This window comes from Leopardus geoffroyi, chromosome C2 (assembly GCF_018350155.1).
Source record: "Leopardus geoffroyi isolate Oge1 chromosome C2, O.geoffroyi_Oge1_pat1.0, whole genome shotgun sequence".
Lineage (NCBI taxonomy): Eukaryota > Metazoa > Chordata > Mammalia > Carnivora > Felidae > Leopardus > Leopardus geoffroyi.
In genome coordinates this window covers 134,456,412-134,472,099 of record NC_059333.1, presented here as the reverse complement: position 1 = coordinate 134,472,099, position 15,688 = coordinate 134,456,412, and the positions used below count along the sequence as shown (strand labels likewise).

The 15,688-nt window shown below is 52.1% G+C and overlaps 1 protein-coding gene across 16 annotated transcripts in view; it reads left to right on the top strand.

The window, feature by feature from the left end:
• Positions 1-7,870, top strand: part of TBC1D5 (TBC1 domain family member 5) — a 539,941-nt gene extending 532,071 nt beyond the window's left edge. For all 16 annotated transcript variants that reach the window (XM_045503738.1, XM_045503736.1, XM_045503731.1 and 13 more), the window contains one exon: positions 3,788-7,870. In XM_045503738.1, coding sequence (XP_045359694.1) covers positions 3,788-4,090 — 303 coding nt within the window. In that variant the 3' untranslated portion in view covers positions 4,091-7,870. The remainder of the gene's footprint in view (positions 1-3,787) is intronic.
• The last annotated feature ends 7,818 nt before the right edge of the window (positions 7,871-15,688 follow it).

The following is a 15,688-nucleotide window of genomic DNA, read 5'->3' as shown; positions in this document are numbered from 1 at the left end:
CATCCTGTGCCCAGAGACCCCACAGCTGCCTTCTCTGCGTCTCTGTTCCTCTGTAGGGTTAAGTGGAAAAGAAGAAAAGTGGGAAAAGGGAAAATAGCAGGGCTTTTCTTCTTTGCTCATTCCTGCCATGGCTTCTTCCCCAAGGATGTTAGCAGTTTATAAAAAAAAAAAAAAAAAAAAAAAACCCTGTACTCCTGAAAGAGGTTTTATCTGAGGAAGGAAGAATTAGGGAAGCAGTGCTGTTCTCTTGCCTTCATGGGAGGAAAGGCAAGAGAAATCCCGGATGAAGCAACAGGTCGCATAGAGAGCCAAATGTCTGGAGCCTTGTGCCCCAGTGCCCGGGGATCTGGTCTAGATTCATACAGGAACCACTACGCTGGAAGTCCTGGCCCAGCATCTTTCCTTAGGAACCTGTGTCTCAAGCCTTGGGACGACTGTCAGGGCTTGGAACTGGCGGACTTACTTTCTTACCCTGTGGGGCCAGGGTGGCAGAGGCGGCTGGCTCTGGACGGGAACGTGTGGGCCAGGTGGGTGTTCTGAAGGCGTTTTCCCTCCTGCCTCCCAAAGGTGAGCTGAGGGCCTGCTCTGCCAAGTGTTCAGGGTGCTCAGGGTATGGGATGTGGCCCCCGCTGATGAGCTTCCAGTTAGAGGGCCAGAGGCCGGGGCAACAGTGCGAGGCGGGCTTTGGAGACATTTTCTGGAGATGTAGTCACCACGTCTTGGTGTGTGGTGGGTTGTGCCACAGCTCATTCCTAAGTTGGGAATGAACTTTGCTTCTTGGTTTAGCACGAAAGTATGTGCAGAGGACAATGCCGAGGGTCAGGCTTACCGCCTTGGGGGAGGTGGCTCAGTGCCCTTCCCCATCAGGAGCTTCAGTAGGGCTTTTCCTCTTTGGAAATGCACGTGCCTCACTCCCTGCCAGCATGTTGGTTAGTACTGTTCTTTCCATTCGACTCACAAATCTTATCCCCAGCTCTGAAAAGGGCAGATGCAAAATTGTGTTCTGTAGAATGGGAAGAGCCACATTCTGCCCCTTCCTCCCAGTCTGTCCTTCTTCACACACTCGTTTGGAAGTTTTTTGGTAAACTTGACTCAACTCTATGGCAGTAGACGGCAGGACCTTGTAGGACTCTAGATTCTTTTCGTCATCCAGCCCACATCATGTGCCTCACTGGTACTTGGGGCCCCTATTTTTATTTGTATGGTCTATATCTGCATTGTCTAAATACAGTAGCTACTAGCCAGATGTCTATCTAAAATTAAATTTAAACTCATTAAGATTAAATGGCTTTAAGTTAAAAATACAGTTCCTCCGTCACACTAGCCACCTTTTAAGTACTCAATATCCACCTGTGGCTGCGTGCTTCTGTATCAGCATAGAAAGAGCACACTTCTCTTGAACGGCTAGTCCACAGTTGGGCTCACCTGCATCCACCATGTTCCTAAACTCAAGGTAAGAAATGAGGCAGGGCGAGGACAGCAGGCCGGGGTCCGGGGGCTGTATATTGTGCTGGTCCTGGCCAGTTTTAGGCAGGACTGACGGGTTGAAACCTCCCGTTGTATAGTACATGCTTGTGTTTGGCAAAAAAAAAAAAAAAAAAAAAAAAAGAGGATTGTGTAAATGATATAAACAGAACCAGGTAGTAGCAAAGGCTGCTATGGAAATCCAGAAAGAAGGCATCTTTGTGTTTAGAAAAAAGTTCTGGGTAGGAGTCCAGAAGAGTCCAGATCTTTTAATTCGCTTTGTGACAATGGCCAGGCCACCAGGCCTCTGAAATGGGCTTCCTTTTGTGATCTGTAATATAAAGGTGAGGAGGGGTAATAAAAGAAGGTCAGGCCCTGCCAGCTCTGCCGTGCTTTGTCTGAGTCAGTCCATAATTTTTTCTGGGAACGGGAGGCAGGGGGGTAACCCAAGATTAGTAACTTGACTTCACTACTTTCCCAGAAATGTGCCAGATAATTAGAGTGATGGCAGGAACCTCAGCTTTACTTCCAGTCACAGGCTTTATAACGTATTTCTCCTCTTCAAAGTCTTGTAATGTATTCACTGTAAGCCAAAGGAGAGTGGGTTGTCGTGGTATTTCTGTAGTCGCTCTGAAAATAGGGCCTGCTGTACATGCTCTTTTTATTTTCAAACTAAGATGAGCTCTGCCCAGCAGTGTTCCAGCCACAGACCCTACGTGGGGTGAGAGGTCAAGGTTTTCACAGTTTACAGTGCAGGACAATGGTCACATGAACAGTGTCCACGCTTTGGAGGTAGAAGGTTGAAGCTGAGGTCCCACAGCCCAGCCTGCCCTGCACCCCGTGTGCATATATATGCGTGGGAGCACAAGCCCCACTCACGTGTCCCTTCCAGCCTCTCCAAGGGTGGCACCGTCCGACTGGGTACACCTCACAATGGACGGTCTTTCTCTCCCAAACTGCCCTAGTACCAGCTATGATCACATCCCCTTCTACCAGAGTGCCAGGATCTGTGTGTCTCCTCAGTTTTGTAAGAGTTAATGTGTTGATGGAATGGAAACAGCTTTAAACCTTGAGATGAGGAACTTCAAGACCTGTTGTCTCAAGCCCTGTGATCTCAAGGCTAATTCTGTTTCTGTTCTCCCAATTAAGTATCTTAAAGGTGGACGAAGGGGCAGAGGGTAGAGGCACCTGAGCCATTATTTAGCTACTCACCACCCGCATGTCACCAAGAACATGTAGTTCAGAGAAAGCACTGTCAGTCAAGCCCAGATTTCCCTTGGAAGTGTCGCCAGCTACCTGTCCAGGCTCTGCCCACAGCCCACCGGTGGCCCAGGCCATACTGGTCTGGAGGCCAGAGGATCGGGTGGCACTTCCAGCCACGGCGCTGTGCGCATGTCGTCAGACCTCAGACTCCCGCCCCAGCCCCCACCCACGCTATGGGAGAGTAGGCGAGGTGGGTGGTCGAGCAGGTGTGGGCACCACACCAGCTTATGTCAGCACTTCTTCCGCCTGGCCAGCTCTGGAACATCCTTGGTCAGGCTGTAGCTTTCCTCACGTCAGGGCGGGCAGGGGCTTCTCTGGGCTTAACCCAAGACCCTTACTCATGTTCATAGATGTCTGCGTTTTTAGTCAAAAACAAACGCTACTCATAATTGCTTAAGAAGAAAGGAAAAGCATGGTCAGTAAACCACTTCTGCCTTTCTGCCTTTTGCCATATACTTGGCACTTAACCATTCCTGGTTTTTGTGTTTGCCACCATTGTCCCAGGGGGGCCCCTAAGCGCATACCCGGGATGAGCTGGTTATGAGATACATACATTAGGCCCTCCTGAAGCTATTCTTTAAGCCGGTAGTAAAACCGCTCCGGATCTGGGCTTACATTAGGAGCCAATTCTGTGTGATTCACATCCATGCACGTGACCTCACTGCACGGTGACCACACGCTAGGTCACAGATGCTGTCCTTATCCCCATTTTGCAGATGAGAACATTAAAGCCCGAGGAAGACGAGTGATGCGCACGGCAGGGTGCCACGTGCAGCTGGCAGGGAGTCTGTCTGCAGCCTTCTGGCTGTCTCTTGAGCCGGCCTCTCTCAACTTATCAGGCAGGAGATTTACTCTATTGCCCTGGGAACCCAGCATCCAGCTTCAGGGGAGCTGGCGCCCCGCCACTGGGAAGTACCTGGCCAAACACTGCATCTTTCCAAGGAAGAGCATCGGGCCAGGGGCCTGAACTTCCGTGAAGTGCTCCCAGGGCTACTACTTAGTTCTCTCATTTCACTGGATTCTTCTCTCATCCACCTCTACTTCTGACTCTGCTTCACAGTCCTCTTCAGAAACACCCGGGCGCACGGACAGAGGGAGCGCGGACGACTTCATCCTGGTCTCCAAAGAAGACGACACGGGCAGCACCAAGGGGTCCTTCTCAGGCCAGGCTCAGCCTCTTCGCACCCTCCGAAGCACCTCTGGGAAAAGCGAGCCCCTGGCCCGCTCCCCTCTGGTGTTCTCTGACCCACTGATGGGCCCAGCCTCAGCTTCCTCCAGCAACCCCAGCTCCAGCCCCGATGAGGACAGCAGCAGCAACAGCAAGGACTCTGGCTTCACCATTGTGAGCCCCCTGGACATCTGACCACAGTGCCCTTGGCTTTCCTTGTAGGGACTGGCCACCCCCCTCAGCGGCCCCACGGTCTGCCTGAGGCTCCCCCAGCGGAGACCCCTCTGAAACCAACACTTCCTTCCCAGCAGGCCTGTGGCCCTAGTGCAGCCCATCGGAACCCTCCAGAGAGAGGCAGACGGGGCCACAGAGCACATGGACTGATGTTCACCAGAACGTAGACAGGGCTTTCGTGGCCCTTACCTCGTCCCACCCCCCCCCCCCCCCCCCCCCCCGTCCTCTGAGGTGGACCTGGGTTAAGTATCCAGGATCATGCTCACTGTCAAAAAAAAGAGCAAACCACAATTTTCCTCTGTCCTCTTCTCCCCAACTAAGAATTAGGTGTGGCAACTCCTTTAATTATAACTAGAGAAGGAAGAAGAGTTGGTTTCAAATCTTCCCTCCCTCAGAGCATCAGGCGTAGGAAAATCGATTGATATCAAGAAGGCTTTCTCTCTGGAAATCTGTATCTCAGCGTCTTTCATTCCTCCTTTGGGAAGCCATACAGCAGAGCCAGATACAACAGAACGGACTAGAACTGGTAGATTCCAGGCCTGGAAAAAACCCATCACTGACCTTTCAGAAAGTTACAGCGATCTTTAGAAACAGGGTCTAAACTTAGGAATCCTATTTCAGTGTGATGGGAGTTAGATTTTTTTCATTTCTTAAAGAGTACATTTCCAGACCTCAGGCCAGATCGACTCTGGCCATCACTGTCCCTCCTCAGACAACTGTATTTCTCCTCTTAGGATCTTTCACAACCAGAAAGCAAGGTCACGTTGAGCCAATCTTTGCTGCACTGATTTCAAAAGTTGTAACAATATTACTTCCTTGAATTGGTAAATGTGACCCTGACTTGTGGGGTAAACATCTCTCAGTTTTCTGGTAAAGCCTCTGTAGCTTTGACGCTAGAATACATTTGTCACCTGTCAATTGAGAAGTAAAGGGAAAAACCCAAACTCATTCCCATCCAGAGTCAGGATCTCCCATTGGCCTTAAAGTAGCAGTAACAGGGAACTAGACCTGGAGTCCCTTCTGGGGGAGCAGGGCTTCCCGCAGAACATTCCAGATGTCAGGAAGGTGTGGGATTTCTGCACAGCCCTTCCTTGCTGGGAGCCAAGTGTAGGAGCTGCAGGGCCTGGGTTCGGTTGTGCACTGCGTCCCAGGCACCACCGCCAGGGCAGGACCAGGTCTGGCGTGGCTGCGCCTCCCCGGGCTTCAGCACGGGGTGGGGATTTGCGCTTTTCCGTAGGCAGCTTATGGAATCGCGATGGGCAGAAAGCATCACAGGAGCTGTTTGTCTCCTTAAGGAGAAGTCCCTATAGAGGACACTTCCACTCTCCTGTGCCCAAGCAGGAGTTCTGACAGGAGAGCCACAGTGCCCCTGCCCTGAGGTGACTGGCTCTTAGGGCCTCTCCTCTGAGGATGGCGGGGCCTCTGGGCAGCGGAACCTGTCATGCCCACGAGCGAAAAGCTAAGTTTGAAAGAACACACACCGTGTACATCCTTCCCACTGCTAACCATGTATCTCTCTACAGACAAACGTGATAATGACCTCATTTCCCACGTGCTCTCGCTCTCCAAAAACTAGTGACGACTCGAGAGTCAGCTACTACAGAGAGGGTTCTAAGTAGCCCTAAGATTTGTTCTTAACCTCTAGTGGGAAAATCTCTGAACGCGTGAGCTGGAAGAGGAATGACAACCCCGGTTTCGCTCAGATAACAGGGTTGTTGGGCCTTCCATGGTCACTCAAAGATACGCTGATGAGCGTCCTGAGTGGTCTGCCCAGCCCCCTGTGGGGGTGACTGAGTAAGTTACTGTGTGTCGCCTTGAAGACACTTTGTATGCTCCCAAGGTCCCCCTGCAGTGAGTGGCCTTGCAGCTGCACCGGGTTGCCATTATTTTCTCTCCGAGGACCTGGTTTGGGGAGCTGTTGGTGTTTTCGGTTCTAAGGTAAGAAGCCTGGAGCCATCCTCGCCAGGGCTCCAGGACAGTGGCTGGAAAGGGCCACAGAGCTGGCTGTCCCCTCGCAGTGGCGGACAGCCGTCTGCTCACTTCGAGCATTTCCTTGGCCCTGAGAGCTAGAGTCGTGATAGTCCAGTGTCAGTGGGCACACGGGAGCTGCCAGACAGCCAGCACCCTGACAAGGCTCTAGGCTACCTCCCTGCAGTCGCAGTCGGCTGGGTGTCTACGAGTCACTGAACACCCCCGGCCCGCCAGCACACCAGGGGCAGGTCCTCCGCTCTGTGCTTCCGTGTCTGTGCTACACGGGAAGCGACGGGGTCCCTCAGAGCTGTTGCTGCTGCGGTCCCCAGTGCGCTGCTCCCCCCTCCGAGGAAGGAGGCACGAGGGGGAGTGGGACATGGGCAGTGCCACCCTCCACTTTCCATAGATCCATGGGGTTTGAGAATTGTATTACTCTCTCAGTCGTTTTAAGTGACTTGTTATTTTTCGTAGTCGAGCATTGTTTGCATTTTTATTAGTTACAGTGCTATTAAAAGAATGTGTTCCTTTTTTATTATTTTATCAGGTACTTCTGTTTCATTGCACATTTTTTTAAATCCTGAATATATGAAACCTTTTTATTTTTCTTTAACAAATATAATCAGTGGAACCCTCTCATGTTTTGATTATTAGCAGTTAAATAGATTTTATATATGTAAAGCTTAGATGAATTCTGTCATCCACTTTTTTAATACGTGTGTCTGTGTTTCATGCATTCCTCTCTGATCAGTTTGGAAATTTGAGTTAAATTTTCTCTCTGTACATTACATATGAGAGCTACAGATTAGAGAAAGAAAGTCATTATGACTTTGCCTTACCTTTTGTATATGCCAAGGGGTCTTATAACACTTTAAACATTTAATTATACTGGATTCTTCTTCCAAAGGTGATCTCCTGCAAATGCTCACTTCTAACTGCAATCTGGTAAGAAGTAATACCACTGCGGAATAAGTGTGACTAAAAATACACCCGAGGCCTCCCTGTGCTTTGCCTTCTCTGCATCTGACAGAGTTCATTAGTCCTTCGGGTCTGATTGCCCACCGCTAACACAAAGGACTCCTCCACTTTGTCAGAGACGATGAACAAATACAAAACTCAGTGGCAGTTACGTTGTCTCCTAAAGATAGGTAATCTGCCAGAGGTGACTTAAATTTACTATTTTTGTTTTCATTTTATTGTTTCCTTAAGAAGTTGCCTCCAGGGGCTGTTACAGAACCAGTGTTGCGGGGAGCAGGGTGAGGGGCGATGCAGGCCCTCCCAGTGGCTGTCCTGTGGAGGCCAGGCCATGCCATCATTCCATCCCCCTCCCCTGCAGGTGCACACCGGTCCCCGCCCCCATGTGTACAGAACAGGGGCTCTGGGGGGCCGTGGGACAGGGAGAGGAGGCCGGGATGAATTAAGGACGCCACCTGGCAAGCCAAGCTTCCTTCTCACGGGCCAAAACCGCTTCCCCACCCCACCCCACCCCCCATGTTACTTTCAAAAGCTCTCTTTTTATAGTGTTGAAAAGAAATCTAAAGTTCCTGTAAACAGGCTTGAGACCACTTTGATGTAAAAGTTGTCATAATAATTTGTCTCATGATGGCACAGTTCATTTGACTTATGGAATATCCTGTTGTGCCATTTATATCCTATTGCTTTGTTCTCATTCATCTTTATGCTGTAACTCATACTGATTTAAGAAATGACTTCTCCTTTTGGCAAAGTGATCCCGTTAAATACAGTTATAATAAAAGACTAATGTGAAACTGAGAATGTAGCTTGACTTGTTCTGGGTGGGGGACCAGGGCAAGATGCTGAGCAGGCCTGAGTCACAGGACACCAGTCCAGGACATGGCCAGCAGGGCCCCCAGCCCGGCCTCACCCATATCACTGCATGAGGCACTTCCCTAGGGCTCACGCCTAACCGTGCCAGTCCCTTCTTCCCCAATTTGGGCCCTGCTAGGCCCGCTGCTCCAAGAAATCATTTAGGGGTGTGGCCCAACGGCTTGCCCTCCCCTCTGCACTGTCTCCCCTCCACACCAGGTTTGCCCTGGTAGCCTCACTTATGCCCACCTAACACAGGGTTTGATGCAGGGCCACAGTGGGGAGGGCACCCCCAAGTCTTAACTGACAAACTAGGAAAGGTAAGGGGGATCCTTTTAGCTTAGGTAGAGCCATGAGGCCAATCATACCTTTGTGCCACTGCCAGGATTTGTGCGTGGGCCCATCCCTGGCCTAGGTCTCTGTCCCAGGCCCAGCCAGCAAGGGACTTTCCCTCCCATGGGGCACAACCCATTCCCCCAAGCAACTTTATTATCCACAGGTTCTGCCATGAAAAAGTTGGAGGGCCCGGCACACTTCTCAGGTGGCTCATGCTGGTGATGGTGACCAGTGACAGCCACGCACGCTGGCATCCCTCGCTGGCCGCCGGGAGCAGGGACCCTGTGCGGCAGGTATGATGGGGGCTTCACCCGTATCCTCTGGGAAGACCACTTCCGGGCAGCTGGCTCATCCTCCTGCACTACCTACCTCTGTGCCTGAGAGCTTTGGGGCCCCATCTCCCGGGAGGGGCTCTGCTCTGGCTGAGGAGCGGTGAGTGCAGGCTGGCGGGGGAGGGAGGCTTCCCTGCAGGGTTGAGTCCAGGTGCTGAGTGCCTTCCCCTCCCGACTCCCTTCCCCACTCCTCCTTGGCATTTGCTCCTCCCACTTAAGCCACTCTTCAATCTTCTCTCAGGGCCAGCCCCGGGGAATCGGGGAATCGCACTAACAACACATCCTCCTCCCAGGACCCCTTCTACAGGCAGAAGCCTTGTCCCTGCCTCCCCCGCAGCCAGGGTGATGGGTAAGTGGGAACGGGTTGCAGGTGGTCAAGGGGGGCCCTCTGGCCTCACAGACAGCTGTGCAGAGGAGTCACCAGTCCCACCCAGGGCCGAGGCACCCACCCTCGGACTGCTCCACCAAGTCCCCAACTCCTCCCCGAAATGCACCAATAGGGGGACCACCGACAGCTTTGTTTTTATTTTGTAACTTGTCTCTGTCAGGCCACATTCTTGACCTCTTAAGGGTGTGTGTGTGTCACCAGAAATTTGTGCACTCTGGGAGGCGCATCTGTGGCGAGAAAGGACCCTTCTCACAGAAAGGTGAAGGGCCCCGGAGGCACAGATGGTTGATGCGTGGACCCTGAGCATGCATTCGGCCTCGGCCACTTGTTCCTTCAGCAGGCTTCACACAACACCCTCAAAGCGTCAGGCTGCTTGGATGCCAGGATGCACGGGTTGCCGGGAAAGGGTCGGGAAGAGACACGTGGCTGCCAGGAACGCCAGAAAAGTTTTCGGTACCAAGAGAGCCCAGGGAAGTCCTCTGGCCGGAGAGGCTCCGGAAGGCTCAGAGGTGAGACCAGTGACCTAGGCCCAGCCTGCCATCCTCCTCCTGCGGTGAGGCAGGGACACTCTACTCCCTGCAAGTCCCCACCAGGAGCTAGGATCCGGGGAGGAGGGTGCACGGACAGCCACCAAGCAGGATGCGTTTCCCCCAGGCATGTGCTGTAATGTAGGCTTGACGCTCTCGCAGCAGTTCTGGCCAGAAAGCGTACCCAGCTGGGGGACCCCAGCAGACACCTGAGGCCTGAGCTCACGGCAGCCGTTGTTGAGGAAGCAGCCACACTCTCCTGTGTCTGTCTGTCTCAGAGGGATAAAGAGTTTCGTCACGAGGTGTAACTGAAGGGGGAAAGGGACTGCAGTAGATGTCACATCCCCAGGGGATCTTCCCAGAGGAAGGACAGCTAACAAAGGCCATGCTGTAGAGAGAAGAGCATCGTACGCTGCCCTCCCCCTTGTCCCTCAACATGGGGATCCCCACCTCCTGCCACCTCAGCTTCTGGTCCTAGCCCCGCATCCATCCAGTCAGGAGCGTCTGGTTCCCGCACAGCCTCCCATCCCACAGCTTGGGCAGGCCCTCTTACCCACGCACCTGCACAGCAGAGGCCTCGAGGCCTCGTCCTCACTCGCTGGGCCTTGTTCCTCTGACTTACCGTCCCCCCTCCTTACCTGGAAGCGGATCTGACCCAGGGCTCTCCTCCAAGTGCCCAGGATGAAGGGTGGCCCCTTGTACCACCCACCCTGTCCCCACAGGGCTGTGTGCTAGCCCACTAACCTTCTTCCTGCTAGGCCCCTTCCTGGCTCAAGGCCTCACATATGCCCTTTTCTCTGTCCAAAACACCTTCCCTTGCTCCCCAGTTTATACCTGGTGGAAGCCAGCTTCAATGGCCGGACCGTTCTGGTGAGTTTCCCCCAGACTCCTTCTGCCCGTGGAACTGCTTTCTGGAGGTCTCATGGTTATATTTCACTTTGCCCACTGTGCCAGTTACTATGGCTACCCAACAAATCACTCAAAGCTTGGCATTAAGTAACCGTTTATCATGCCCATGGGTCGTGTGGGTCCGGAATGCAGACAGAACGTGGTGAGGATGGTTTGTCACTGGTGCCTCTGATGGAAGACTCGAAGGCTGGGGGCCGGGGTCCTCTGAATTGGCTCACTTAGACGCCTGACAGTTGATGCCAGGATCATGGGCTATCTGCTGGGATCCCCAAAGTGGCCTCTTCACGTGGCCTGGGCTTCCTTGCAGCATGGTGCCTCAGTTCCAAGAGCGAGTGTCTGGAGAGAGAGAGAGAGAGTGAGCACCAAGGGGAAGTCCTGCCACCTTTTATGACCTAGCCTCAGAAGTCACACAGCGTTGCTTCCGCTCCAGTCTTTTCGTTGAGGTAGTCACACGTCCGTCCCATTTCAAGGGGAGGGGAAATAATAGATTCCAGTTGTTGAAATAGGCAACATTCTGGAAGCACGTGTGAGACAGGAAGTGCTATGGCCACATTGGGAGAATACAATCCACCACGCCCTTTGACTGGAGGCTTCTTCAGGGTAGCCGGAGCGAGGCCTCGGCCATGCTGCGGTAGTCCAAGGTAGTCCTGCTCCAGCCATACCCAAGAGCTTAAAGGTGCTGTTCAAACCTCTAATGTTTGTAGCTACTCACACCTCTCCTCCAGGAAGCCTTCTGTGATGGTTTTAGGCAGGGCCCCAAAACTTTTTGACACTCTTTCCATCAAGAGCCCCTTGAATCTTTCTTGGCTCTGGGACTTTTTAACCAGTAAAATATGGAGGACATGATGCAATGACAGTTTCTGGGCCCAGACCTTAAGAGGCCAGACCGCTGCTACTTCCTGTCTTTGGTATACTCACTCTTAGAACCCAGTCATCACGCGGCAAGAAAACCCAAGCAGCCCTGCAGAGAGGCCTGTGTGAAACCAACAGCCAGCGGCCGACTTAGAGTGAGCCGTCTTGGAAGCAGATCCTTTGGTCCCAGTTGACACTGTGGAGCAGAGACAAGGCACACCTGCTGAACTCCTCCCAAATTACACAATCGTGAGCAAACAAAACGATTGTTGATTTAAGCCGTTAAGTTTCATGGTAGGTGGTGATGTAGCAATGGGTGACTTTCCCCAACACCCTAACAGGACTCATCTCCTCCAAACCCCCTCGTCTTGTGACCAGCCCTCCAAGTCCAGAACTTGCATTTCCCTCCTTGAAAAGAGGGTCTGAGCTTTAGCAATTCGTTCACCCATATTTGTAGAGCACTTACTATGTTCTAGGAGCTGGAGACGCACAGTGAACAAGATAGACAAGACCCCTGTCTTCAGGGAGCTCGGGGTCCAGCGCGGGAGACAGGCAAAGCCTTATTCAATGCATTGCTTCTGTGAACAAATGAAGGAGATAATTTCAGATGAGAATGACGTGGCAGAGACTCTTCAGGATGGCCAGTTCCTTTTCCCCCGGGGCAGGGACACAGCTGGACCACACTTCCCTTGCCGTAACTGCGCTTGGGCCACTGGGTATGAGTGAAGACGCAGGAGCGGTGTATGGAAGGGGAGGAGGTGAGTAGATGACCCTGGGAGCCCCAGAATGCAGGAGTTAGGAGGCCGGGACACCCTTTACTTTCCCCAGATTATGAGACCCAGCCTGTCCTAGATTTTTCCCAAGCCTCTTTGCTCTCATTCCCCCAAACATTACCCGTGGGGAAAGAGCCGGGGCCAGTTCTGACAGACTGGGGGGAGAGGGAGGCCAGTATCACTCCCAACCAACCCCCATTCAGAGGAGATTTTAGTGCCACTGGACCCCAATGCCCTGGGCCCTGCCTGTCTTACTTTGTCCTTACTCAAGATGCCAGGGCTCCAGCCCATGTCCAGCCAGTGAAGAAGGTTCTTTGAGTCTGACAAGTGAGCTCTGAGAGGCTCCATTTCCTTATCTGTAATATGATGGGGAGAATGCCAAGCTTGTCCACATGACAGGGGTGCTGCAAATACAATCAAGTCAGCGAAGTGTCAGGTACTGTGCCCAGGTACTGAGCACTTGCATGATTAACTCTTACAATAACGTCACGGGGCTAGGTGATGGGGAAGGGACAAGCCTTGCACCCTCCCCCGCTGATCCAGGGTGGCCTCAGCACCTGGGTGACAGGCTCTGCCAGTCTGTGGGATGCATGAACGTGATGGCTGAAGGCTCCTACCTGCCGGTGTCAGCATCAGCACCAGGGCCCGAACTCACTGTGTGTTAAAAATGGAGGTGTCGTTCCTGGGCGTATGTGCGTATAATTCAGCTAGTGCTCTCATGGCGGTGGCCAGGCCGCTGCCAGGTTTCTCAGAATCCTGCCACCTCAGAGATTCAGAGAAACTTAGATTTTCAGAGAAAGTCTGTTGGTACGCCGCAGAGATGTTAACCACAGAGCCTGAGCAGAAGCCAGGTGAGAGTTAGTTCAGCAGGCCAGGCAGAGTTCACCCTTCCTGTCCCCAGCTGTGGGCAGAGGCCCCAAAGCACAGTGTAAATGTCAGATCCATGCCCCTGAGCGTGTGGGAGGAGCACTGTCCCAGGAGTCAGCAGCCCAGCAGTCAGCTCTGCCCTGTCCAGCAGTACACAAAGCCCACCCAGGCCACACAGCAATCATCCTCCTGCTTAGGCAGGGTTTGGTCCCAGCTCATTCAGAAGACATGGGGAGCCCCTCCCAGTTCCTGACACTTGGCTTCTCCATCGGAAAATGAAAGGGTTACATTAGATCAGGTCCTTTTTTCAAACTTTTCTGACCATAACCCACGTTAAGACAAACATTTTACACGTACTACATAGGACAACCTCAAGTGCTGTAACTCACATCCCAAGATGTCAATGGCTTAACACGAGAAAAGTTCATTTCTCACTCACATAATTTCAATGCACTGTTTCCTGCTTTGTGGGTGAATCCTGAATCCACAAAGTGATTCAGGAACCCAGCCACCCTGACCCAGAAGTAAAATGTCACTTTCAATCACATTCCATTAGTGAGGGCAAGTCACCCAGGGGCCCCGCCTAGAGCAAGGGTCTGGAGATGGTCACTCCAGGAGCCCACCCCCTCCCTCAGGACACACGTATTCTCCAAGAGGGGAGCACAGATCTGGCAGCCAGTCAGCCACCTCTGACACACCCTGGATACACACACACACACACACACACTCACCCATGCAACTGAAATAGAAGGTTCATGAAACAAACTTGCTCATCCTGCATGTGATGCTTCCTGATTCTAATACCTTCTACCTTATTTTATTTTATTTTATTTTATTTTATTTTATTAGTGCTGGGCATGCCCCACTATTGGATCAGTGCCTACAGTTTACAAATTCAGACGATTACTCAAAGAAACGGCCATAATATTATCCTACTCTGTAGAGTGTATAGAGTTGAATGGCCACATGTCTTGAAGGACTTAATTCAGCCAAGAAGAGGGTTCCTTAACACCATAGCTGCTGCTCAGGGGAAGATGCAATGCAGAAAAGTTGGCTTTTAACCCACTATAGGCTCAGATGAACTACTAATCTATCCAAAGAACTGAGGCCTGGTCAAACGTCCAGGAGCAGAAGGCACACCTGGGGGCCCAGGAGGATGGTTTCTAAAGCAAGTTACAGACCTGATTGGAGGAGGCTCCAAGCCTCCTTCTGAGAGGGATTTTGCAAGTTCTTTTTCCAGAATGCAGTTGACTTTGGACAACATTCCAGCTAGGTGACAATGATGATGCCCTAGAACAGTGGAGAAGCAGCAGACATCTTAGCCCCTGCCATGAAATATCCTGGTATCCCCCCAGACCACCTCTTCTCTCTCTTGCCCCCACCCCCAGGAAATATCTAGTCTGCCTCCATCTCATTGCTGATGCTCCCTGAGCTCTGATGGGTCTGCAAAGCAACTTCTGCTCTGGAAGCTCTTTTCTCAGAAACACCTGGGAGAGGGCCCTGTAACTGTGACTCAGCTTATGACATATATGACCCAAAGTCACACTGGAGACACTGGCCCCTTTCTTTGAAGAGACAAATCAGCCTTCAGTGAGTGACCTAGATCCAATTTCAAAATTTCCAACTAATTTTGGTCAATAACTTGTGCAACTGTCCTATTATGAACCGAGAGCAAGGAGCCTCACCATGGAAAAGGTGTGTGAGGGCAGGAATATGGGATTGTTCAGGCAGTGGATCTGGGTTCAAGAAGGGCCTCTGCCTCCACATAAGCTGTGAGCTCTTGAGCAACGTGCACAACTTCTCTCAACCTCCATTTTCTTACCTGGGAATGGGAAACATTACCTGCCTCCCAGGACATGTGTGAGAAGCAGATGGTTTAAAGTAAGTGAAGGGCAAGACTCATGGTGAGTACCCCGTAGACGCTGCCCTGTCCACCCTCAACCTCTGGAAGAGGAAGGGCCACATAACACATTTACTTTCTAGGTGTAGACTTCATTGCCCTTCTGCATGGATGTGACAAGCCAAACGAGCCCTTTATTAGGAATATATAGGGGCGCCTGGGTGGCGCAGTCGGTTAGGCGTCCGACTTCAGCCAGGTCACGATCTCGCGGTCCATGAGTTCGAGCCCCGCGTCGGGCTCTGGGCTGATGGCTCGGAGCCTGGAGCCTGTTTCCGATTCTGCGTCTCTCTCTCTCTCTCTGCCCCTCCCCCGTTCATGCTCTGTCTCTCTCTGTCCCAAAAATGAATAAACGTTGAAAAAAAAAAAAAAAAAAAGGAATATATATGTGGTGGGCTGGTGCATTCCGAGGGCCACACACACCCAGCCCAGCCAAGGGACTGGCCTTGGGGAACCTGTTGCTACCGTGTATATTCCCTGACAAGTCCAAGTATGACAATTTGTGAATTTGAGAAAGGCGGACTCAGGAGTAGAGGAGGGATGTGATGTGTGCCAAACCAGGAAGAAAGGGTAGCAGGTGGATTTGCCCAAAGAAGCGAAGTGTTGAGCTGGACCTTGGAGTTGACTGGGCGGTTTTGTGGGGAGGTGTTCTAGACACTGGGAGTAGCGGCATACACAGAGTGTGCAGAGGTGAGGCCCCGAGCAGGGAGGAAGCAAGGGAGGTTCTTGGTGGGGTGGGGGCTCTAAGCGAGAGACCCCAGCAAGGTCTGAGGACTCCAAGTCCTCTCTGGGACCTTCTCCCCACTCTGGGGTTGTGTTTATTAGAGGTGAAGGCTTCTACAATATCTGTAGTTCAAAGCTCAAATTTAAGGAATCGCCTCAG